This window comes from Fomitiporia mediterranea (genome assembly GCF_000271605.1).
Source record: "Fomitiporia mediterranea MF3/22 unplaced genomic scaffold FOMMEscaffold_6, whole genome shotgun sequence".
Lineage (NCBI taxonomy): Eukaryota > Fungi > Basidiomycota > Agaricomycetes > Hymenochaetales > Hymenochaetaceae > Fomitiporia > Fomitiporia mediterranea.
In genome coordinates this window covers 3,851,803-3,876,666 of record NW_006760391.1, presented here as the reverse complement: position 1 = coordinate 3,876,666, position 24,864 = coordinate 3,851,803, and the positions used below count along the sequence as shown (strand labels likewise).

The 24,864-nt window shown below is 43.0% G+C and overlaps 10 protein-coding genes across 10 annotated transcripts; 2 read left to right on the top strand and 8 right to left on the bottom strand.

The window, feature by feature from the left end:
• On the top strand, positions 1-1,923 carry FOMMEDRAFT_156843 (uncharacterized protein; the record flags this gene model as incomplete). The annotated part of the gene is made up of 7 exons (XM_007267084.1): positions 1-281; positions 687-981; positions 1,062-1,184; positions 1,271-1,369; positions 1,433-1,580; positions 1,630-1,737; positions 1,793-1,923. 7 exons carry the CDS (start codon positions 1-3, stop codon positions 1,921-1,923), a joined length of 1,185 nt encoding a protein of 394 aa, XP_007267146.1.
• Positions 1,924-2,116: 193 nt separating this feature from the next.
• FOMMEDRAFT_28917 (uncharacterized protein) lies at positions 2,117-2,688 on the bottom strand (the record flags this gene model as incomplete). Its single annotated transcript, XM_007267083.1, has 3 exons — positions 2,117-2,346; positions 2,399-2,473; positions 2,535-2,688. The coding sequence occupies 3 exons, from the start codon at positions 2,686-2,688 to the stop codon at positions 2,117-2,119; spliced, it is 459 nt and encodes a 152-aa protein (XP_007267145.1).
• A 624-nt stretch (positions 2,689-3,312) lies between these two features.
• FOMMEDRAFT_20524 (uncharacterized protein) lies at positions 3,313-4,731 on the bottom strand. The gene is made up of 3 exons (XM_007267082.1): positions 4,509-4,731; positions 4,063-4,446; positions 3,313-3,989 (listed from the first exon to the last, which is right to left on the bottom strand). The coding sequence occupies exons 1-3, from the start codon at positions 4,711-4,713 to the stop codon at positions 3,847-3,849; spliced, it is 732 nt and encodes a 243-aa protein (XP_007267144.1). The 5' UTR covers positions 4,714-4,731; the 3' UTR covers positions 3,313-3,846.
• A 213-nt stretch (positions 4,732-4,944) lies between these two features.
• FOMMEDRAFT_28915 (uncharacterized protein) lies at positions 4,945-5,557 on the bottom strand (the record flags this gene model as incomplete). The annotated part of the gene is made up of 3 exons (XM_007267081.1): positions 4,945-5,174; positions 5,226-5,276; positions 5,335-5,557. 3 exons carry the CDS (start codon positions 5,555-5,557, stop codon positions 4,945-4,947), a joined length of 504 nt encoding a protein of 167 aa, XP_007267143.1.
• Positions 5,558-7,224: 1,667 nt separating this feature from the next.
• On the bottom strand, positions 7,225-7,800 carry FOMMEDRAFT_156839 (uncharacterized protein; the record flags this gene model as incomplete). The annotated part of the gene is made up of 3 exons (XM_007267080.1): positions 7,225-7,454; positions 7,508-7,585; positions 7,656-7,800. The coding sequence occupies 3 exons, from the start codon at positions 7,798-7,800 to the stop codon at positions 7,225-7,227; spliced, it is 453 nt and encodes a 150-aa protein (XP_007267142.1).
• A 684-nt stretch (positions 7,801-8,484) lies between these two features.
• Positions 8,485-9,782, bottom strand: FOMMEDRAFT_156838 (uncharacterized protein; the record flags this gene model as incomplete). The annotated part of the gene is made up of 6 exons (XM_007267079.1): positions 8,485-8,811; positions 8,886-9,084; positions 9,158-9,276; positions 9,331-9,343; positions 9,401-9,499; positions 9,595-9,782. 6 exons carry the CDS (start codon positions 9,780-9,782, stop codon positions 8,485-8,487), a joined length of 945 nt encoding a protein of 314 aa, XP_007267141.1.
• A 2,584-nt stretch (positions 9,783-12,366) lies between these two features.
• On the bottom strand, positions 12,367-13,646 carry FOMMEDRAFT_146973 (uncharacterized protein; the record flags this gene model as incomplete). The annotated part of the gene is made up of 7 exons (XM_007267078.1): positions 12,367-12,654; positions 12,714-12,767; positions 12,824-12,911; positions 12,969-13,087; positions 13,143-13,155; positions 13,213-13,311; positions 13,378-13,646. The coding sequence occupies 7 exons, from the start codon at positions 13,644-13,646 to the stop codon at positions 12,367-12,369; spliced, it is 930 nt and encodes a 309-aa protein (XP_007267140.1).
• A 413-nt stretch (positions 13,647-14,059) lies between these two features.
• On the top strand, positions 14,060-15,429 carry FOMMEDRAFT_84647 (alcohol dehydrogenase IV; the record flags this gene model as incomplete). The annotated part of the gene is made up of 5 exons (XM_007267077.1): positions 14,060-14,215; positions 14,273-14,548; positions 14,614-14,732; positions 14,784-14,821; positions 14,873-15,429. 5 exons carry the CDS (start codon positions 14,060-14,062, stop codon positions 15,427-15,429), a joined length of 1,146 nt encoding a protein of 381 aa, XP_007267139.1.
• A 220-nt stretch (positions 15,430-15,649) lies between these two features.
• FOMMEDRAFT_156835 (sulfite oxidase) lies at positions 15,650-17,896 on the bottom strand (the record flags this gene model as incomplete). The annotated part of the gene is made up of 10 exons (XM_007267076.1): positions 15,650-15,857; positions 15,916-16,043; positions 16,104-16,149; positions 16,200-16,322; positions 16,399-16,710; positions 16,769-16,882; positions 16,940-17,056; positions 17,139-17,261; positions 17,323-17,560; positions 17,635-17,896. The coding sequence occupies 10 exons, from the start codon at positions 17,894-17,896 to the stop codon at positions 15,650-15,652; spliced, it is 1,671 nt and encodes a 556-aa protein (XP_007267138.1).
• Positions 17,897-18,965: 1,069 nt separating this feature from the next.
• FOMMEDRAFT_28909 (uncharacterized protein) lies at positions 18,966-20,363 on the bottom strand (the record flags this gene model as incomplete). Its single annotated transcript, XM_007267075.1, has 2 exons — positions 18,966-19,912; positions 19,991-20,363. The coding sequence occupies 2 exons, from the start codon at positions 20,361-20,363 to the stop codon at positions 18,966-18,968; spliced, it is 1,320 nt and encodes a 439-aa protein (XP_007267137.1).
• Positions 20,364-24,864: the final 4,501 nt, after the last annotated feature.

Here is a 24,864-nt window from a genome sequence, read left to right as displayed (position 1 = left end):
ATGTCGGGAAATAATGAAGGAAATGTAGAACGTCATGAGGGCGATTTTACATCAGAGCCTCGTGACTTAGACTCCCCTCCTACTCCTAGTGATACTTCGATGCCCGATGTTCCATCTAGTGATTGGAGGACACGTAAGTTCAGAGTAGAGAAACCAAAGCACAAGGACGAGAGCAAGAGAAACGCAGAGGAGATAGCTTCTCGTTTTGTATCACAATCATCGACACCAAACACAACCTCAGGACACAGAAAGAGCAAGAGCAAGGATAAAAAATCACTCGAGTAAGTTTCCTGACCTGTATCATCATCACTGAACGAGAGCGATTGAAACTGGTCTGGCACTGCAGCTAACGTACAACTGTTCTGTTGTAAAGAAATGAAGATTCTTTTATAACCTTCTTTTCTTTTTCAGAACCCTGATTATGCAAGTGTGTTAGTATAATCCATGTTTATCATTCATACTATATAGCCCTGAATGAACTGCACGTTGGTATGAATAAATTACCAGTCATCAGAAATAATTGGACAGTAAGGATTGTATCTGATGGACGCATGTTGCATACTCCTTGAGAATCTGAGAATCACTAAGTATTACATAATTACGCAAAGTCGAGAACTCAGGAGTCAGAAGTTCTCAGAACCTGGAAGTCACAAACCCTATTCTTTTCCAACATTCTCGAATCCAAGTTCAGTCTCAAGCCATATACTAACGCTTCCCGGATCATATTCGAATTCTGCCTTCTATGCAGACATCGATTATCAAGATCCTCATGTAACGAAAATGAGCATAAATACATTTGATGCATTCGGTCCATTGGATGACCTTATCCAAGTCATTTACCAGGGATCGTTCCGCTTCGTCTTGCTCTCGCGCGTCGACTTTGACTCGCTTCTTCCTAGTTGGAAAATCCATATTGGGCTGGCAGACAAAGGGAGATGGTGGCAGGGGAAGTGGGAAGAAGGAGATGTTGATGCTTTCGTCGTGAGCTGCTCCTGATTTCGGTTGAGGAATTGTTCGATTAACTCTTTCGTATGTCTCATCGCATGTCAAAATATATGAAGGGAAAGAATGTATCAGGCGATTTACTCGAGGCATTTGCGGACAATATTGCAAAGACTGTGACACAGGGTGAACTTTTCGTGGGCGATATTGAGGCTGGTGCCCAGCCGGGAATGGTTGTCAAAGTACGGTAGGCCGAACCACTAATATTTTGTTTCTTAACCAAAAAGCCAGAATTCCTTGTTGACTTACATCATTTCGTTGTCTATAGATGATATTTGGCCCAAATGGGACGAGGCCGCTAGCAATACCTCTAAATGAAATGACTCAAGAAGACGCTGCTATATTCGTGATAAATGAGTTCTTTATCGTGCGTTTCGCTCCTTTGCGTTTGGGGTACAAAATTACCATACTAATGTGCCCTCTCTTACAGCTCGGATTAAGCGCACAAAAACGAAAATGCAAGTTGAATCCTCCTACGTTTCCGTCATATTCAAGTGCGCCTAAACCAGTTGCCACTGGTCGTGGACCCGAGGATCAACTTCGCCCGCGACACTCTCCTCCGTCTACTCCAGTAAAGAGTAAGGTTGTTACCACTCTTTGTAGCCAATGTTTACTTAGCTACTCTAGGGAAAGTTTCAATCTCTCCGCCAACCAGACCACCGCAAAACCTACACCTATTGGGGCCCGAGCAGGATAGCAGTCCGCCACGGAAAATCGAGACGGAAATGACGCCTGGTAGGTCACCTTCATTTCTTTGCGATGTTTCCAGTCAATCAATGGGTCCTTCTAGGTCCAACTCTTGCTTCCCTTCCAAAGGCAGAAACATCAAATACAAATGCAAAACTAAAACCACAAGTCGTGCCGGTTAAGAAGAAGGCTCGGAAAGTGCAACGGATGGAGTTTGCCAGCGACGAGGAATAAACGATAATGAGTAGGAGATAAGGATGGATCGCGTTACGTTGGAATGTAAAGGGTCAAAGAGGTAAAGGAGAGTCATCGTCGAGTTTATTCATCCTTCTTATTAAATACAACATTCTTTCATATCAAAATTATGTCCGGCTGATATCACGAGATTGCTGATACAATATCCATTGATACTACTAGTATCTATAGGCTATAGTAGGCCGTGATCATCCAGCTCAGGCATTTCTTTCGGTTGGTTATTTTGGACGCTGCCACGCCTCTGCATATTGTGTTCCCAATCTGCGTCCTCATCATACTGCTGAACACTCTTGAGAACGCTCCAGTTCGATCTATTGCCGAGATCGCTCTTGTTGAACGTTACTCTTGCAAGACCTTGCCCTTGTGATTGTTGATATTCGCCCGCAGGAGCACTATTTGCAACTTCAAGGGAATGTTACTGGGTTTCAGAAAGGATGATAGAAATGAGGTATACCAATAGCTTCTACACCATCATTCGTCTTTCTCCAATACAGATCATAGCCTTGGCCAGGGCGATGGGTGTTTAGCTCTGCAAGCCAGAAAGCACGATATGAGCACATATTCTAGATTGATCAAGACGAACTACAAACCAGTCTTCAACTTGTCATATTCGGCTTTTGGTAACTTTCCGAGGCCCTGGGAGCCCTTATGCCAACTGTGCCCCGTAGAGCTGTTATCCTTGCTAGAACTAGTGCTCGTGGATTTGCGGTTGAAACCAAAGAAACTACTAGACTTCTGTGCCATTTAAAAAAAATTGGTCGAGTAGAATTTACTGAAGTTTCGATGCAGTTTCGTCCTGAAATAACTGATCCTTTATATATATATTCTGTCAAACTCCTCTTTACTGTTTTCGCGTCCCTTCCAGGTAGCACGTTTAGCGCATCGCCACATGGAAGCTTCAATTCGCATTGTTGCAAAGTATTAAGCAAAATACCGTCCACACATCGCCACAAACTAGTAGCATCTACTAGTATCTGGCCGTGACAATCCAATCATTTCAATCATTGTCAGGCAAAGTTATCAAAAGCAAGAGTGCTATTGGTCAGACTGTGTCAATACTTTGCAAAATCGAATCTCTACAAGTAATCTTTCAACGGGATTGTAACAACGGGTATAGTGAGTTTGCATGCTTTAAAGGGTGGTAGCAAAGTTCACTCGTTAGGAGATTTACTTCCAAGTTGGAAGTCATAACCATCATTGCCTTTTGATACACCACAGAGAACTGTTCACGTCATTACATTTCAACACAACTATGTCAGATGGTCGACTTAAGCACACGATCCGCGATTCCGACGTTCTCCAGTGTACTATACGTGTCGTTGCTGGTCTTTGTATCAGGTGTCTATTAAGTTTTTGCGCCATTGAAAAGCCTGAGACGTCCGTCCATATGCACCACCACGAGAATTGCACCACTCAGGGGCCGAAGGGTTCAGCGCTCCACCACAGACATAGGGAGCGCCTAGTGCCACGGCTAGTGGGTCATTCTCGTTTCTTTGCATGTTGCCAGTTAGCCCGATGGTTCGTCTAGGTCCTGTTTCAAAGGCGGAATCCCCAGATGCAAGCAAGAAGGCAAAAGGCTAAGTTGGCGTTGCTAAGGAAGAAACTTGCGAAACGCAGCGGATGGAGGGTACCAGCAACGAGAAATAGACCGGAATGGAAGAGAGAAATAATAGTGGATGGTGGCATGGCTTTGCCTGTGTACGTGAAGATAAAGAATACATTAGAGGTGTGGATGGATAATGCTACGTGTAGACGTGAGGTGAGGGAGTGAGGAAAAATTACTGAGTAGTGCTTTTGATCAAGCCCATATGGATGGCAAGAATGAATCAAATATTACCGTCCAAATACGTAAAAAGTATCTATGCTAGCCTTCTGACTTTTGGCCAGTGTTTTTCACTTTTGTCATGATGATGGCGAAACTATCCCTGGAGTAGGAGTCGCGACTGGGTCCGCTTCCGGGAGAGCTTCGCCTTGTATACCAGGAGAGTCTGTTCCGTCGGGTGAAGGTCGCGGATCATCGTCGTCGCCATCATCTGCCATAATTTCTGTGAAAATAACGCATAACCAGTCAGGATTCAACACCGTTAGACAGAAAATCGACAAAGACAAAAGACATACCTTCGCCATACACCTCGGGGTGTTTCCTGAAACAATCCTGCATAGTTTTGAATAATTCGACACAATTAATTCCCTTTGGCTCGTCCTGACTGTAGACGAAACATGAGAATGCGTCTCGGAATTCTTGACCGCATGGTCCGTGTGCCATCCCTCCGAGGCATGGACAGTCCCAATTAATCTCGCCGGTTTCGGGGTTGAATGCTCCGCCGGCTTCGTTACCATTTTCACTATCGGATTCACCCAAAGAGTCCGTATTGGGAGAAGTGGGGGAGGTGTCGGACCTGGCCTCATCTTCTTTGACCTGTGGTAGTTCTTCTGGCTTCGGCTCTTGTGTTTCCGCCTGCTCGGCTTTCTTCAAATTCTGTCTAGGCTTTGTCTTCAGACCTACAACCGGACGCGCGTGAGCTCGCTTAGGAAGAAGTTAAAGAAATTAGCTTGAAGCATGCCTTCAGCGGAGTCTAATCGGACTACATTTGCGAATGCCAGCGAAGCCGAGAGCGTCAGTGCACCTAGCGCAACTGGCACCCATTTGTACCGCTCAGTTGAACGCGTGCGCGTCGCATAAGCTGCTCTTCGAACATACGATCCCGACGCACCTATACGATGGATGCCTCCGGACTGTCGTAATGCGGCGCGAAGCGAGGAGAGCATTGGACGATGAAAGTGCTCACTACTGGGTCGCTGACGGGAGAGGAGAAAAGTCGAGCACGTTATTCAGCGGGTGTATTACATAAATTAATGATCGTCATGACGCGAGTCCGAGACTCAGTCATCAAGGACACTGGTACTGCAATGCTTTTTATTCTTCTCTTATCCTATCGCAACACATTCTTTTTGTAACACTAAAAGCATGTCTGACTAACATCAAGGATATATTGAAATCTATGAAAAGCCGTAGGTATTCAGCTCGGGCATCTCGCCCGCCTCCTTATCTTGGACACTGCCGCGCCTATCCATTGCTGTTTGCCAATCTACACTCTCACTATACCTCTCAACGTTCTTGAGAGCTGCCCAGCTGGTTTTATTACCGAGATCACCTTTACTAAACATAGCTTGTGAAAGAAACTGCCCTTCTGCGTGCTGATATTCGGCAGTAGGAACACTTCTTGCAACTTAGAGAAAGTTAGTGGATTTCAGAAAAGGACGAAAAGTATGAGACGTACCAACAGCTTGTACTCCACCGTCACTTGTCTTTCTCCAATACAGGTCATAACCTTGGTCAGGGTAAGTGGCGGTAAGTTCTGAAAGCCAACAATCTGATTGTAAGTACACATTCTGGAGCAGTATAGATGAACACCGAACTTCTTGTCAACTCGTTGTACTCTGTTTGTGGAAGCTTTCTATCAGGTCCCTGATGCCAGCCGTTCTTCTTCGAACTGCTGCCACCTTTCACAGTGCCACCCACAGAACTTTCTGAGGAACTTTGTCTCACTCTATTCCAAAGATCAGTAGTTGTTCTTGAGAGTGTCCCCTTTCCCTTCTTATCATGTGACATTCTGGTGGATGTATGCTTTCTATTGATACAATTTCCTTCAATACTTGGGCCTATTTATCTTTTCAAGCGATCTTCCATTGCTACTTGCTATTAACACACGGTCTTGTACAAAGTTGAGAAGTTGTTGCCACATTTTGATTTCACACTGTTATTAATACAAACTTCAAAGTGCTAAACCAAATGTCCACTTATTCATTACAGCATATTGGCAATATCTTGTACATTGTGGTAGACTAACAAACGCTATCCTGCATATTGAGATAATGAGATAGGAAGACATTACTAATAAGTTCAAAGTATAACTTTGCTGTTTTAGTTATACATTATGGAGGAAAGATTTAACTCTTAGAGCAAAGTCGGACCATGAGTGCCACCCTAAACTTTAGTAGTTCCTCCATTAGGAATGTTCCTAGTATGCAAACTATAATAATGACCACCTAATCAACAACTTTGATGAGATTGGGCACAAGACAATGTCTTTGCCCACAGTAATATTACTGTACACAATTTCAGATTGAGCTGTTACCTAAAGTTGGTAGTGTTAAAAAATGCTCTAACTTGTTTCACTGTTTGATGCCAACAGCTTTGAGTATTGACAATAGAAATAGTATAAAACTCTCTCTGGAAATACATTAGCAAGCCTCTATATTCAAAAGGCAAACTCTATTATAAGTACAGAACTATACAGTCAGGCATGTAATGAGTAAAGTATAGACCTATCTGTAATATTGTACAAAAATGATTGTGTTTTCTCATATATTGTTTAAGTAATAGTTTTTACAGAGAAATAAGTCTACCTGCCAAGTATAAATATTTAATATAGAGTTAGAAAGACTCTTTATCTTATGTAGTCTTTTAGAAATGGTATCATTAATAGTAGTCAATTTTAAATATTCACACCTATATAAAGTTAACTACTAATCTATAAGTTATTCCTTTACTGTATTTAGTTATGTATAAAAATATTTTTAAAGACTAAAATCTTGTTAGTACTAGTATAACCAGTATAATAATTGTAGTATTAAATATAAATAACTTGAGATACAAATTATTCACAAGAAATTAAACATTTATTATGGAGTGTTTCTCAATTTTCATTTTTGGCTTATTTAATATAAATGATGGTGCAATCTTCTTTAATTCATTAAGGAGTGCTATGAGTGCCTCTATTTTTTTGTTATTACTTACAGTAATAAATAGGCAGAAGTCAGTTATTTCTATAAATTTGAGAGTCTTTTCTAACATTCACATTTATTGATCTTAATATTAAAAGATAATCTAAATTCTCAAACCTACAGTATTGAAAAAAGTAGTTCTTTCACAAACTCACAAGGTGTTAAATAATATATATATATTTCATGTGACTTTGACACAGCTGTACATTGTGTGCCGCTTCCAGGATCTCATGACATCGTGTGTAGACCGTAAAGAAGTGATATAACTGACCAGAGAGGAGAACATCCTACTTACATGTGCTATACCTTAGTATAAGAGCATGATGACCATTATGGAGGGAGGCTAGTAGTCATGAACCATTCTTGACAACCTGAAGTTAATCCTTATCTTCACACACACATATGCACTGTCATGTTCAATTATTTTAAAAAAATGACGTCGAGCCAGTATCAAGGGATCACTGGAATTATATTTATTAGTATCCTTGAAATTTATGTTAAGCCGTGAGTGTCCAGATCGGGCATATCTCCCGCCGCATTATTTGCAACGCTGCCGCGCCTAGCCATCATTGCTTCCCAATCCGCGTCTTCACCATACTGCTCAACATTCATAAGAGCACCCCAGTTGGATTTATTACCGAAATCTCCCTTGCCAAATGTTACTTTCGTAAGAGCTTCACCTTGTGATTGTTGATATTCTCCGGCAGGTGCACTCTTTGCAACTTAGAAAGTGTTACTATTAGATTTCGAAAGGGATGAAATGGATAAGGCATACCGATGGCTTCTACCCCACCGTCATCCGTCTTTCTCCAATACAGATCATAACCCTCGCCGTTACGATGGGTATTAAGTGCTGCACGCCAAAGATTCAGGCAATCAGATTTCCCATCCCAGACTGACTCGGAGTTACAAGAATATCGAACCTGCCATCAACGCGCCATACTCCTTTCGAGGCAGCTTTCCACGATCGCTAGAAGCCTTGTGCCAACTGTGGCCCTTAGAGCTTCCGCCCGTACTCTCGGATGTAGTTTTTGTGGAGCTGCGTTTAAAACCAAACTTGCTTGACATACTACCGGGCTTCCTGTCTTTCTGCGACTTTCTGTGAACGCGGACACGGGGTAACTATACTATTGATGCAGTTTCATCTTCAATTTTCGACACTTTTAAACTTGCTGTCTGGCTTCTCATTTGCTAATCATTATCACCATTAGTCATCAAGTTTTGATCTTTTTTTATGCCATCATTGCAACATTTCAATTTCGACACACATAAGTGCAAATTTCTCAGCCAATACACGTTATCATTGTTATCATTTATCACTCGCTAATAGTATCTACCCTGCTCTGGGAGTCAAATTATTCGTGGCAAAGCAAAGCGCAGTACGTACCTTACTGATCGGATCAGATCACTACTGTGCAAATCTAACATACACAGACTACTAGTAGGATATATTATCATACAATTTATGTATCTATCATAGACTAAATTAAATGGGTATAAGCAAGGTGGTGCGCCACCAGCACCCGAAACACTGTTTCCTTACCAGAATTCCCTCGTGCAATGTAACATATGCAATGCGGAACTATCACCATGTTTTCGAGGTGCCACCGATCCTGCCACGCCTTCTCAAAGTATGCAACTCGCTTCATCACTCTCCCAACTGCATACAAGCATACAGAATCCGCGGGCTGGGAACATACAGTATCCTTTCTATTTTTATCAGCTTTTAATTCTACAATTCTACATGACTTTCTATAATCCTGCATTTCTTTCGGCGTCCTTTGCCACATCCCGATCATGAACGCCCTTCCTCTGCAAAATCTGCCTCACCGTTTCTCCATCCTCTCGCCAGCTTGGCCTGGCTAAATCGAACCCCTCGCCAACCCTGGCGTAACCTACGCCACCAATGCGAGCGATAGCACGTAAGGCTGCCGTGTCCACAGTAATCTCGTCCTGGGAAAGGACAGCATGACGAATATGTGCGCGGCGGATACGTCCTAAGATTACGGTTGTTGATGGCGAAGTACTGCTTCCGTCTGGCAGGACTGCGGAAGGCGCAATGTCTAGAAAGTGGAAGAGCTATGAGATGCGGCATAATGCGTAGACGTCATTAATTATAGCAGACTGGATATAGGACAAAATTGACTGTGTACCTCACACTCGAAGCTGACAGCACTTTCTCGAACACGAGGAGGCTTTACGACGTCCTTTGAGAAAATCACGTTTAATGGCGTTCTCGCATAATGATGATAGATGCCACATACGCTCTGTAGTGGTGTCAGTCCGCTTATGGCAAACTCGTCGACCTCGGGAGGTGCATTTATAGATGTGGCGTTCGCAGCTTCGATGAATCTGTGATTTTTTGCATGCATGGTTAGCATCAATAAAATGCAATATCGACTTTGTACATATCCGAGGGACTTACGGTTCGCTGATGATATTAACTGTAAACTCCTTAGTAATCTTGATATTTTCCCTAGTGTCTTTGACGCCCTTTGATGGTAGAGTGAAGGAAACGCTGACTAGCGGAGGATTATGTGATACCTAGAATCTGCGGCTAAGAATTTTGCGTCTTCATTGGTAGCAGCATACGCGTACCAGAGAAAAGTAACTACAAAAGAGTTCGCTTATTGATCTAAGTCACAGTACAATGCCTTTACAAACACACCTGAAAGGAGCGAGATTGGGCATGCCTGAATCCGACAGTGTTGCCACAAATGCAATCGGTCGAGGTACAATTGCAGATATCAACATCTTGTACACAAGCCTTCATTGTCCAGAATCCAAACAAAAACCATAGTAGTCGGTCATCTTCGCCACATTGCATGACTCGAGTCTGAACTCGTGTAGGGGTGGACTCACGGCTTCTCCATCTCATCCACGTTCATTGTCTTCCACCCTGATTCCTCGTTCTTCTTCCACTCTGCACCGAGTTTCGTTTCCACTCGTAGACCATCACCAAATTGCCAGCTCTCATCTGGCGGATGTGTCTTGCGGAATGCAGGCGAGGTGTTGAAAAGAGGGAGTGCATCCGAAGTCGAGTCAGGCATATCAGACGTGTGAGTGGGAGAAAGGACGATGACAGAGAATTGCCAGCAGGCACGTCATCTCGACTTTGAAAGAACTATTCACAGCATGCAGAAACAGCCTGTCCATCTGGGAGTTACTTCCTTGCGTGAGACAGCGACAAACAAAACAGTAAGTTGGCAATTGGTAAGTACTAGCTCCCGATGCTCCAGTATTGCAGCATATCAAACGAGATGCGTTTAACTGGTCTACTGTGAGTGCCAGTTGAAAGTAAATGTTGCAAAGAACCTGTCGGTAATCAAGAATCAAGTCAGGTGACGCGCGATCGGCTAGTCCGACTCTCAGACTGAGAGACTCACCATCAGGTTTGCTCGCTTTTCGACCTTCGTCCACTAACTAATCCTGTTCAATAATTACAAGCGTATACAATCAGGACTACCTATGCATTTGTGACAGGTTACACCTGGTTTTCATTAGCGAAAGAGATAAAAGTCAACAGCTTTCTCAATTCTGTTAACCCTTAGCCTTGATCTTAGCCTTCTGCTATCGCTTTTAAAATAGAAACATACTCTGGCTTGTAGAGGCTCCTGAGAATCATCTATAGACAAGTACAGATTTCAGCTAGTACCTAGTCATAACATAATGCTGTGACTGTTTACAGATGTCCTGCTAGGCAAAGGTTCCAAAAGAGCTGTAAATGTATCAGGTACCTTTTCGTTGAAGCTAGTGGCTTGTCTGACTCAGATAATTAATTCAAGCATATCTGTCCAAGACGTCTAGATATTTCCTTTGCTACAAAATGTGACTAATCTGCGCGTGCTCTCATTCTACAAGACACATTGTCAACACTAGTATTACTTATGCAAATTTCAGTGTGGCAAACTTGGTAATTTTGTAGTCACAAGGTCAATAACATACATATTTCTTGTGCCATTTGTACTATTATGTAATATGTACAGTGTACTGTACAAATGCACATTGCCAAGCCATTTGGGCTATTTGTACTACTGTAACTGTACAAGTGTAATATAACCAATTCAGGAAGTTATATGATTTACTTTGCTTAGGCTAGGGGTATGTGCCACATAATGCACGTGCAAAGGTACTGAAAAAACTGTCAGCTTGGAGAGGATAAATTAGAGGACTACGGACCAGAAACTCCCAGAATTTCATTGCACATCCATCATCAAATAATCCAGAGTACACATAACCAACATATGACAGGCAGTTGGAAAAAAGTATCCAATGGTGGCTCACAAGCTAGAGGGGGTCAGGCAGACTTTCCGGAAGATAGGTACAACAAGCTCAAAGAAAGTGAGCAAGATTAGTTACTAACACTATTGATTCATTGCCTCTGTACCTCTTTACAGTAATTGAATAATCACTAACAAATTATATTGTTGCTCTATACTATGTGACAGGTTTGCCCAATGGACATGATCTCTGGATCTTCCGACATGGCAAAGGAGGCTTTGTTACAGGTATGTATCTAAGTCCAACCATACAGCTGAGCTCTCACTCTTGTTGAGATACTTACCAGTTTTTTTTAATAGTTGCAAAGGAAGCTCCTATATACAACCCTCTGAGAAGCGCAGACTCCGTGAACGAAGATGAAATTGTGGGTTTCTCTGATTCTATACTAAACGAGGACAGAGTCTGGAGTGAACTAGACGAGCTTTGCAAGAAAACAGCATCTAACAACTGAAGTAACTTTGGAAAGTAGCTGATATATATTTGAATGCTAAAGTTGTATTCCAATCGAGTTTAGAGTATCTCTGATATAGTGGAATTGCTCTATACAAAACTCATTGTAAATTGACATATGCTAATTTCATCATGTGGACTGGTAAGAATCAAGCTAGACTAGCACCTTTATTGATTGGCCAAATCGGTTTAATTGACTGTACACACGTATTGTAAGTATTAGATTATATTACAAGGGAGGGTAAGCCTAGTTCACAGTATAAATCTGTGTTACTGATACACTATTTATGTTGGAAATTAGTAGAGAAAGATGGTAAATGTAGAATGAATGAAAATAACAAACAGGACAATAGGATACAATAGTGTAATGGATATTAAGGGCTTAATTAATACTAATGCATGCTTTCCTGTGAAGATAAGAGGAATGTGGCTTGATTTCCTACTTCAACTCTCTTTTCTCATTTACAGTAACAATTTCAATGCAGACATGAAGAGCTTCAGATTCCTCTTACTATACATCTTAGTTGAAACTACTTTAGAGAGTGAAGACTAATTTCTAGGGGTTGTGTAAGATTGTTGCACTGCTTATACATCTAATGGTTGCAAGCTATATCATCGCTATGGCTGAACATACTCGACTTTCATCAAGAATGGACGATCCGACAAGAAAAGGACATATGATGCAACAGCTGCTACAGTTGTTCTCCACGCGTTGCAGTAAGTATAACCAATTTCCAATCAACTTCATGCTTGCTATTTCACTAGTTGCTGTCTCCTGTGGCAATAGTAAAAAATGCAAACTGTTTAGAAATAGTGGTCTGGAAGCGGAAATACTTCATGCAGTAATCGTTCTATTAGAGTGCCATTAACTCTCGATATCAACGGCTATAACATACGACTTCGTCAATCATCGACTTGCCTTCCACCCTTTTTCATCAGTTCTCGAATGGTGCCCTCCTCCTTCCTCCAACTCGGCCGAGGAATCTCGAACCCTTCACCAATCCGTGCATACGCAGTTCCACCTAACCTCGACACAGCGCGTAAAGCTGCAGTGTCAACTTGCAGACTGTCGGAGGCGAGGACGGCATTCCGGACATGTGCACGGCGGATCCGGCCGAGGACGAGGGAGTTGGTTGCGTCGGGAAGGCTTGGTCCAGTTGAAGAGGGAGAGATGTCGAGAAAGTGGAAGAGCTAGAAATGTGCAAAGGTTAGGATTGTAGGAGTGAAGGATGATTGTGGAGAGAACGGACCTCGCATTCAAAGCTTACGGCGCTTTCGCGTACACGAGGTGGTTTCACTACATCCTATCATTAGCATAGAATGTAAATATATTCACATTTAAATTTTGAGAGAAACGCACGCTTGGCTCCTGGGTTAGTCCACTGACTATCCATTCATCAACGTCAGCTGGAGCTTCAACCGAAGCCGAATTTGCGGCTTCAACAAACCTGTCCGACACGAATTTCAGCAGAATGGTAATTGGAATGACTTAAATGGGTACTTACGGTTCACTGATGATGTTGACCGTAAACTCCTTGGTGGCTTTAATGTTTTCCCGAGTATCTTTGGGCCGATTTGCGGGCAGGGTGAAGGATACGCTGACCAATGGTGGATTATGTGCTACCTGTCCTTTTTGCTCAGGACAAATATTTTTTAAGAAATGATGTATTATGACTTACCAAAGAGAAATAACTACATCCAGCACGTCAGCCAAACACTTCGGTATCAAACGATTAAAATATGGGCCACCTGAATGGAGCAAGATTTGGGACGCCTGTCTCTGAGATGGTCGAGACAAATGCAATAGGCCGGGGGACAATGGCAGAGGTCAACATCTTGTAGATTAGCCTTCCGTAAATAAAACATCAGTAAAAACAAATACAAAACAAACAAACAAATTATTGTGGCACTTACGGCTTCTCCATCTCAGCAAAGTTCATTGTCTTCCACCCAGCTTTCTCGTCTTTCTTCCATCTTGCACCAAGCTCAGTTGTTGTTCGCATACCATCCCCGAGTTTCCATTCTTCATCTGGGTGTTGAGTAACATGGAAGGCAGGAGCAGTGTTGAATGGTGGACGCGTATCGCTTTGCCGAGTGGCAGACGCTGTTGAGAACGCTCTTGCTCTGTTCTGTGCAATAACCCCCGTTGCGCTAGTCAACACCCGCAAACACCTCGAAGTCATTCGAACGCAGCGTACGTATGTCCGTCGTTGAGTAAGGATGAGAAAGCAAAGAGGAGGGAATACGGTCCGTCGTTCACCGCTACATCTTTTTAACCGCAGCGTTAATGCGTTCACTGCGATGTCATCCTCAGTCTCACACTCACGTCGACGAACGTAGACCCAGAATTGCAAGCTCCTTTTGTTCATTTATTGAGAAATATTTCAAGGTAAGCATTTACTGCAATAAACTCTGTTTTAGCCACAATTGACGGTCAACGTGTCCCGTGCAAGTCGATCCTCTCAATTTACTCCTGACGTGCCAGGACCTTGGCATCATTCTTAAGGACCCCTGGGCAAGTAGTGAATATCCTTGCAGCAACCTCCCTCGTACACCATCTGAGTAGGCCCTCTGCCTCACATCCAGAGCGACGAACATGGACCCAGAACTGCAAGGCTCGTATGCATACACGGACCCTCTGAAGGGAGTGTACTATGGACCTGGTTGTTTGAAGACCGCATTGCCGAAATTGTTATCAACGCTCGGAGGAAAGAAAGCACTCGTCGTCACTGGTCGCAGCTTACATACGAAGGTAGGCAGACACTGATACCCTATCTTTCACTATTCACGCACACACACACACTTATAGACCGACGTTGTACGCAAAGTCGAAGATGTCCTCAAGTCACAAAATGCGTATGGAGAAACATTCTGGGAGATCGGAGAACATGCGCCTGTTGCAGGAATCAACGCAGGAATAGATCTCTTCGCTCGAGTTGGTGCGGACATCATTGTAAGCGTCGGAGGTGGCAGCCCGATCGACGCCGCCAAAGCGATTGTATATCGTCTTCATGAACGTGATCTGAGCAAGCGATTCCTCCCGCATATCGCGATCCCGACAACATTAAGTGCTGCAGAATATACGGTTCGTAATTTCATGTATTTATGTATTATTTGGCATTCATCGATATCTCACCCTGTCCCAACCAGGTCGGTGCAGGGTACACGAATGAAAAGGGAGAAAAGGTCGCTGTATCAGATCCGGAGCTTGCACCAGCGGGAATCATCCTTGATGCAGAGCTCACTCTCGCGACTCCTGAACGCCTATGGTCAGTTCAAACGAATGTCTCATCAATTATTTATCTCATAATCAATACTAGGCTCTCAACTGGTATGCGCGCAGTGGACCATGCAGTCGGTACGTAATATCGGCATAAAGCGAATTATATCCTAACATTGCGCACAACAGAAAACCTGTACAGACGAGGTGTACCCTACCCTCTCAAAGTCCTCTGCTATGATGCTCTCGCAGCATTCTTCATGCATCTCCCAGCATCCAAATCTGACCCTTCCAACATTGAAATCCGTCAAAAGCTTCAAATCGCCTCATGGATGAGTCTCTGGCCGCTCAAGCAGGAAGGATACGCCCCGGTTGGACTCTCACATGCTCTAGGACACCGACTAGGAGCGAAATACGGTATCCCGCATGGAATCACTTCATGTCTTACCCTCGCTCCGGTCGTAGCCCTCCAAGCACGTTTCGCAGCACCAGAACATAAACGCGCGCTGGCAAGAGCTGCAGGTCACCTCTGTATTGAGTCTGCTGGAAGTGAAGATGCAGATATTCAATTGCTAGCGCACGCGGTTGAGCATTTGGTTATCAACCTCGGGCTGAAGACGGATTTGAAGGCTTGTGGTGTGCCAAGGGAGGATTTACCGACTATTGCGGAGGGCGCATTGAAGAGCAGGGAGGAGCCCCTATTTGGTGAGGTCGTGAAGATCCTTGAGAGCCTCTATCCGGATTAGCTTCCGAGCCGACAAGATATCAGAAATAAATTGTATTGTAAAGTCGAGTCTGTAAATGTATTGTATATTGCTGCGTAGCCTTGCAGCAGAAATACAGAATGGCAAGACATTGTGATAATGGTTTCCTGTTCTGTTGTACAACTTGTTTGCCAACGACACACACATTCAGAAATTCACTTAGTACGAGCCAAAGAAATGTACCCCTCCTGTTCTGCACAAGTCAATCTACCGGCTCCCTCTCATGACTCTTATAAGCCTGCAGATACGCCTCCGGATCTTCCAGTGTACCTTCAAATGGCTTGCTCAGGTCTTCGATGCTAGCACCATGCCTCTGGAGGAGTTCGAGTCTCCTCTGTGTTGCGGGGCGTGAGCGGTTCACACTGTACAGTTTGACGCGGTGGCACGACGATGTGACATGGAGATCCCAGCTAGAATAGAAATTTCAGTAGGTTCGGGTGGGGATGAGCGTGGAATGAAAGGGCTTACTTCCAAGCAGACCTGACGAATGTCGGTTGTGTGTTATTCGACGAGTCCCATGTGCGAACGCAGAACTCAAGCCATCCTTCTGCGTCGACAGGGAGCTCGACATGCCAGAGACGCCAGGCGTGGTAGTGCTGTAGTATCAAGCGTTAGCTTTCTACATTGACTTGACAGACACGTTGATGCGGATGCACCTTCTTCGTAAGGTTTTCTTCAGGCACTGCGTACCAGACGTGGCCACTAAACAACTAGAATGAATTGAGGATGGAGAAGGATATTGGCAAACTGACCCGTCCGGAGAAACTTCGACACGTTCAACCCAGTTGCCTCCTCCGCTGTACGCCCAACCGTCGATTTTGATCTTCCCATCGTGCACGATAACTTGCTTGTCCGACGGATGCATGATCGCGCTCCTACACAAATCACATCAACTATCCGTCTATCCAAGTCGAATGGAAAAATTAAAGGGTAAGCGGATAAGACACGTACGAAACAGGCATATTCTGAATCGAGAACCCATTCGAATACATCGCATTCTGCTTCCCAATTTGACTTGTATAATATAAATACTCTTGTCTCTGTACGGGACCCATACTCGGCTCTGTCAGTGCGTTGATACGATACACCCATTTGGCACTACGTGCGCCGATAAAGCCTGCTACAACGACTCGAAGAGGATATCCATGAATCTTTGGGAGAGGCTGGCCATTCATGGACCATGCGAGGAGGACTTCTTCACCCCCATTTGCGCGTACTTTGCGATAGGGCGCGGAGACTGCGTAGTTGTATACTGTGCCTTTCCTATTAGACGATTAAGACTTTTAGGCAAGAAGATTGAAGGGAACGAGTGAAGAGATACTTGAAATAGGTATCAGCACCGATAAATTCGAGGTGTTTGCACTCCGGTTTGACGCCACCACATGCAACTTTGAGAACTTTCTTTAGTGGGACACCGCGATACACCGCTGTACCGCTAGAAAATAGTCCCTGTCAGCTTTAATTCATGTATAAATGATGATATCATGCTTACATAGCGCCTTCACCCCATGGTGCATTAATCAATTCGTCTCCATCACCTGGGTACTCCCCGATTTGTTCGATACGACGTGTGCCACTGCATTGCAACGTCACGGTCACTTCTTTCTGACTGAGTGGATGTTAATGAGCATGATATTAACCGGCATGATATTAACCAGCAAGTGAGAACGATGAAGCAAAGAACGACTTACGGAAACTTGTTTGGATCTTGCAAGTCTTTGAAGCTGATCTTGACCGGTTTGTTCACTAGTCCACCAATCTCGAGCTCGTAATCGTCTGCGTCGATGTCAGGCACACCACCATGGTTCCGTATACTATTCAAGTCGTACTTGTACTTAGCACACCGTGAGACATATTCATAATGAATACACATACAAATGATACCGATTGTCCGTGATCTTCCCTTCCATCAACTGGTCTCTCGTCGTCTCGCCATTATACGGGAAATCCAACAGATGTATCAGGTCAGGTTTCTCGCGTTGGACAGTTTCCCAGCTAAAATCGACAATATGCTGGAGACCCAGCGCAGCATGATATTCTTTCCAGCGGTGGCCAACAAGGATTATATTCTTCGGCTTCCAAAGACTCTTGGGTAGGTCAACGAATTGGAATTCTATTGGCGATCGCCAGAGAGGGGGCAGGCCTAAACGTCCTACACACGATAGGTGAAATTGAGAAGGGACGAACCGGGGATTGGAGTGAAGTTCTTTGTCTTTAGAATCTCCTGCGCCGCCTTCTTCCTCTCTGGTGCAAGCTCCCACTCAACGTATCCGCGCCATCCACGTCTCTCCTCAGGGAAAAGCTGGCTTAGTGGTTTACCCTCGAAGGTCTCCTCTTTCTCTCCAGTCTGTATACCCAGGGACCTCTTCGTCGTCGGGGAGTCAGGAGGCTGGAAGAGCGAGGACCTCGGGGTGAAGGAAGTTGAAATCGCACTGAGTACTTCTGTCATCGTTCAAGGTGCCCGTGACACAGTAGAGGGGATGCAGTAGAGTATCCCCTTCGCATTGTATCCAGCGCATATTTATATCGAAATGCGGGATGCGGAAACGGATACCGGGTCCTAGGTGCTCTCCAAACGTTTTCTGTCGACAGGGAAGACCTGGAGCTATTAAGACGGAAATGACCTAACAAATGAACACATGCCATCATAATGCTCACATCCATTCAAGTATCTTAATCTTAATCTTCACCATTCGCTATTCGCCGTCCATCCCACCATGCCCTATCTCTTCCTAGTTCATTTCGCCACGCCTTCTAGGCTTCGGAACTTCTTGATACTCACGCTGACCGTACTTCAACGCAAACCTAGCCTATCTAGCCCGCTCGCCTCGTATCAATTGTAATCATAGGCCACTAGTTCAATAAGTTCATTGAATGCCTAGGACTGGAAGATCCGTAGCATTTTTGATTTAGGTGGAAGTGATGCAACTTTGGAGACTGGTGAGAGTTCGTCACGAGTACGTTCTAATCTTGTCTTTATATCGATATCGTTCGTCATCGCATCCAAGCGGATAAACGGTTCTAAATAAGTTAAGCAACAATTAGTGAGTAGAGAACACGAAGGAAGGGTATAAACGTCTCAACCAGGAGATCCAGAAATGACCCCCGCAATATATCACGTGAGCTTTCAGGAAGGTCTGGATATCGGTGGAGGTATACCCGACGATTCAACACGCACGGACTTTAATGCATTGCTTTTAGGTGTTCAAGTGTTGTTGCAGGATCAAGAAGTACGGGATTATTTAAGTTTGACAGGTTGGACGTGTGAAGAAGCCCCGATAAATCATGTGTTCAATGGATAGATAGATACGAGCAAATGTCTTTCCATTGTGTATTGTATTAACGCGAATAATGTAACAATCTAAGTATACGCAAAGATCAGTTAAAGAAACAGACAGAGTGAAGGCTAGACGTACAGGTATACCGTGCGATCCAGATAGCAAAGAGACAAATACAAAATAAACCAAATTGACAAAAGAAAAAGAATAATCATACACAAAGCAATTTCTTCATCCTCCTCATAATCGCCCATCTTTCTCAGACCCAAAATTTGTTGTTGAGTCGTCTCGTTCTAACTCTATTCGTTCCTTCTCCTGCTCAGACGACTCAGGTACGAACTTTACCCTCACCTCAGCAATCTCCTTCCTAACCGCAATCAATGCCTCGCGAATACGAGTCTCGAGCGCCGAAGCGTCAGACACGGGTAAACTCGAGGACACGCGCACTTTTACGTCGACAAAGAGGAGAGCACCTGCGCGCATTGCGCGGAGCTCGTCTATACCTTTCAATACCCCACCTTCTTCTAGTAATGGGACAAGAGCATTCTCAAGTGATCTTCGTGTACGCGAAGAGACACTTGCGTCTGTAAGTTCTCCGAACGCACCCATGAATAACCCTGCGCCTTGTTTAAGGATTACCATCGCAACGAGTAGACCTCCGAGTGGGTCGAGAGGGAGTGCAGGGAAGGCCCAAGTTCCGAGGATAGCTACGAGTGCTACTGCACTCGTATATGCGTCTGCTCGGTGATGTATCGCGTTGGCGAGGAGGACACCCGAGTTCTCAGCTGTAGCGACGCGTTTCGTAATTCGGTAGAGCCATTCTTTAATAATGACACTCGCCAAGGCAAACCACGCCGCGTTTGGGTCTAACGCGAGTTCTGCACCATGGATGTGTGCGTGGGAGTGAGCGGAAGGCACGGCGGTGGCGACTGTCTGCGCGACCTCTGTGACGTTCTGCACTAGGACTTGAGCAGGGCCGGGTGGGAGTGATGCAGCTGTTTCGACGAGGTGGTGCGTGAGGAGTGTGAATGAGTGTACCCCGATACCGAGTGCACCGCCGATGAGGATGAGCGCGACTGTTGTTGTTCCGAGTGTCTCGAATTTGCCGAAGCCGTAGGGGTATTTGAGCGTCGGTGTGCGTCGGGAGAAACGCCAAGCGAAGAGAGTGACTAAGTCTCCCAGCAGATCTACGGACACGTCAATCATGAAATAAAATTAGACGTGTTTCTCATGAATAAATAAAATGAATATGGAATTTTACGAACCGCTTGCAGAATGCCCGGCCTCGGCGAGTAATGCAGCAGAGTTCATGTACCATCCTGCAGCACCCTTGGCACCCGTAAGCCCGACGTTTACAACCAGACCAAGAAGTGTGATACGACTTCCGCGATCGCCTTTGCCTTGTAAAGCTTGCATAATGCCCTCGACGTCTTGATGTGGTTCATCATCGCGAGAGTGCGAATGGCTCCCGAACACAGAATGCGAATGCGAATGAGAGTGCGAGTTTGAGTGAGAATGTGAATGCGAGTGGACAGAGGAATGTGAATGTGAGTCGTCATCCGACTCGTCCGAGGTTGAGGAAGCAGACGAAGCAGGCAGGGGTTTCGACCTCGAACTTGACAAATGCCTAATCGTCATCGTCTGGCCCCGTTTCCTCGGTGCAACAAGCGGAAGTATAGGAAGTTGCTGTGAAGAGGAAGAAGAGAGACCAAGTCGTCTAAGAGCAGACGAAAGGCCAAATGAAACGAAGCGCGTCGTCGTCACGGTGGAAGTGTTCGTGGAAGCAGCCGCCAATTTGCTCGAAGAACGACAGTACGGAAACTGTCGAATACTAATCGTTGTACAGGCATTGGATGGCTTTATATGCGTTGAAAAATAAAAGGACCCGTTGTAGCTGCGGGGTGGGCGGCGGCCGAGCATGAAGAGCGACGCATTCGACTTTAACTGGGACCTCGCTGCGGGACGGTGAACGGCCGGCGTCGCGCAGCGTCGTTCTTTCCTTTCTTCTTGGCACTCACAACCACCTTTTCTACTTGAATTGCTCTCGCCAACCGTCCGCAGTCAAACGAATGTTATGAACGGGATGATAGAGACAATGAGGGTGCGACTGTGGTGAGACCCTCTACGTGCTTTGAAAGCTTTCTCATCCATGTGGTCCTTCACATGAATAATCCGCCTCTGAAACTAAAAATATAATGTCGTACTCGCGAATCATCTTCAAATTGCATCACCGTCGCTTTCAATCTATGAATTCTAGTTGCCAGCTCATTTTCTGCATGATTTATATCCTCGGGGGGACTTGCAATTTAGCAACAAATCGAAATTTAAAACTGCTTCAGGCCTTGGTCTTGTGGAGGCCGTCAGTAAATCATCATGACTGAGATCTGACCGACGAGGGTGCGTAGAGCTGGTGGTAGATTTTTATCAAATGCTTGTAAAGATGGAGCCAGTGCCGAAACTTTTGTTTTTGCAAATACTCGAGGAATCTCGAAATAAAATGGAAGTATTCTCAGCATAACAAATAATTAAACGACAACATTTATTAGGCATTTACTACTATAGTTTCAAGTTATACACGTTGTTCTGTGCTATACAAAACATCGTCCATTTTGCCTTCTCGTCAGTTCTCTGGTTTTGGAAGCCCAAAGGCTCTGCGCAACGTATTCCACGTTGCATTACCGAACGAAATCTTTGGTTGATAGGCACACTTATCTGTAACTGTACTCTCTGGCTCTTTATTTGCAACTGTAAATTGAACGAAATGTAGATTAGAATGGTGCTGTGTTATGATTGAGATATACACACTTGTGACTTGCAAAGTTTCAACATCTGCACACCTTACTCGTATGTACCAAAGGTCCCACCCACTTTCATCTGGGTGTTGAGCCTCCATGTCTAGTTGGTCTCATAAGACACACAACAGTTTTGAGTAATTATTGAACTGAAACACTTGCCTTTTATAAGGCTATTGTACTGCTCTCTTGGAATTGTAAAACCCTTATAACTTAGACCAGACTGCTTCACACTATGCCAATTGCCAATTGGTTCAATCTGTGGGGGGACTAGTGTGGGTAGTTTTGATACTTCCTGTGGCCTCTTTTGTTTGACAAGCTTGTGTGTAACTGGCATATTTGTGTCAATGCTTGTCTTAACAGTCTACCAGTGCTTGTAAACAGTAATAAGTGACTTTGAAGCTTTGTTTAAAGGCCTACAACTTTTTAATTGATTTATAATTAATATCTGCAAACTAACTTTGTATTATGAGATGATTAGTTCATCAACAGACAAACCACAAGACAATGACTTCATAATGTCTCAGTTAGAATACATACAATATAAGGATGAGAGACACTGAGCAGTCAATTGTCACCTCACCCCTTGTCTATGCATGCCCCCCTTAAGTTCTCCCTCTCAACAGGTTATGAGCCTTGAGCTCCCTGCATACACACATCCACTGTACACTCTAAACTCTTTACTTGCATACATTCACACACATTTGCATCATGGTTCCCCCACATATGGATACACACTGTAAACCAGCTGATGTACCTAAATACTTTGGTCAAAACATCACAATACTTAAGACCAAAGCAAACTACAAGATGTGGCACTACTACATTGTTTCTAGTGTTGCAGCTATGTGCTTCAAACACTTACTAAAGGATGAACCACAGAACAAAGCCAAGAGGGAGATGGCTAAGGCCATTCATGCATGTATAGTTAATAACATTACTGACACAATATTGGCAAACTATATGCACTTTGATACATCTATCCCTCAGTTAATGAAAGTGCTTGAAGAATGCTTTAACCCTCAGACAGCACATAAAAAGGCTATCAACAAATCAGCACTGTTTATTTGTAGAGACCATGTAAAACATTTTGGACATACATTAGACAGACTTGAGGAAGCATATGCAACTCTGTCTGCTAACAGTGATCCACCACACAACTCTACATACAAAGCAGCAATATTGCTTGCCACTCCTGAGCAATATACACACATAGTAAATACAATAATACAATCTACTGATGCCCAAAACAAAGGCAAACCAGTCAATAAACATAAGAAAGTCAAACTGAAGCAACTAATCCTTACATTGCAGAATGCCTACAATGATTACTGTGCTAAACAAGCACAAGATTCTAATGATTGGACAAAGAATAATGCACACATTAATACAATGTATAAAGCCAATAAGCAGAGGAAATTCAATCTGCCAAATCTGTTCAATCTGACAAAAGCAAAATGTTTCAATTGTAGAAAAACAGGACATTTCTCTAAGGAATGCTACAAACCTCCTACTGAAGCTACAAAGCTTGCATGCACCAAACATCAGGCTAACATTGTGCATAAAACAAATCAAACTGTGGAAAACACAACAAACACATTTATTATTGAAAACCCAAACAAAAACAATGTTGAATTAAAAGAAGGCAATGTTGAAATGAACAATAATGCCTACACTCTTATTCCAAGCAACCAGGACAAACAATTCAAACAATATGCTTCCTGGGTATGTACCAATGTATTTACAAATACAATCATAGCTAACAAGAAATCCTATATGCAAACAATGGATTTACTCAATTCCAGTGTATCAATACATGCTACTCCTTATCTATTTTGATTAACAGATGTACACAACATAACTCCTACAATTGTAACTATTGCAAATAGGTCAACAATGACTCTTAATCAAGCTGGATCTATGTGTATTGAAATCCCAAAGAATATATGAGAAAAAAGCATCATAACATTACAAAACATCTATTACTATCCACAAATGACCTTTTCCCTCATAAGTCAAGCACTACTATGTAGGGAAGGTTATTCTTTTATGTTTACAAACAATAATTGTACTATAACATTACTATGTAACAAATACATCAGACATATACGATTGAGAAATAACTTGTATATTTTGTACAATAATCATTTATTAAAAACAATGAACGAACTATCTATTTATGATATACATAAACACCATATTTTGTTTGATGGTAATTTTATTATTGTACTATGTTTTATAGCCTTTACTTTTATTGTCTAATCCTATCCAATGAGTGATAATACTTTACTGTTGTATTTTTGTAGGATTTTCGTTGCAAATGATAATATATTGACCAAATTCGTATATATTATCAATTGTTCTGTGTGTTCTGTAATGTTTGTAATGTAGGGTATTGTAATTTAAAGCAGCATACAGTGTTCTATTATGAATATAGGTAATATGAATTGCTGCTTCAGCCCATAATATAAATGGTAATTCAGTAGATGTTAGATATGCTCTTACACCTCTAAATATAGTTTTATGAGTTTGTTCTACTATTCTGTTCTGTTGCAGAGTATGATGTACTGTTAATCTTTGTTTTGTTCCTTGTGAATCTAAATATTGTTGGAAATCTTTACTAAGGAATACAGTATTGTTATCACTTTGTAAAAGCTTTATTTTAACTCTGTACTGTGTAAATATTTTAGTTGTCCATTGTATGTATTATGTATATGCATTAGATTTTGTTTGTAATTTGAGCATTATGCACCAACAAGTAGAATTGTCTACAATCGTTAATAAGTAGTGTATGTTCTTATATGTGTGTGGTTCAATAGGACCAATGATATCAATATGAATAAGATCTCCAAATTGATTTGCAAGAGGAGATTGACATAGTTTTGGTATTGGTGTACGTTCAATATTTGCTTTTATACATTCAATACATTCTTTTTCTTTGTAGTTTGTTATTTTAGTTGATAGTACACTTGGTTGTGTCTTTAATAATCGTTTAATATAATTGTAACTTATGTGTCCAATCAATTTCTCAAAGGTAAACCTCCTCAAATTGAAGGGGAGAAAATAGACAATACAAACAACAATACAAACGAGTGTTTAATAATTAAAAATAACAAAACAGACAATAGAATAACAAGAACAGACAACAATGATACAGACAACACTGATCCTAACAAAAAAGGAAAAGCAGCAGAACCAACAGACTTAACAGACAACAAAGTTAAATTAACCAAAAAAGAAGTAGAACCTAAATTATGTTGATTGGAACAGAAACAGAAACTGACAGAATGTGCTATTGAGCTTGAACAATGTATAGAGAATAAACACATAACAAAACACATGTATGC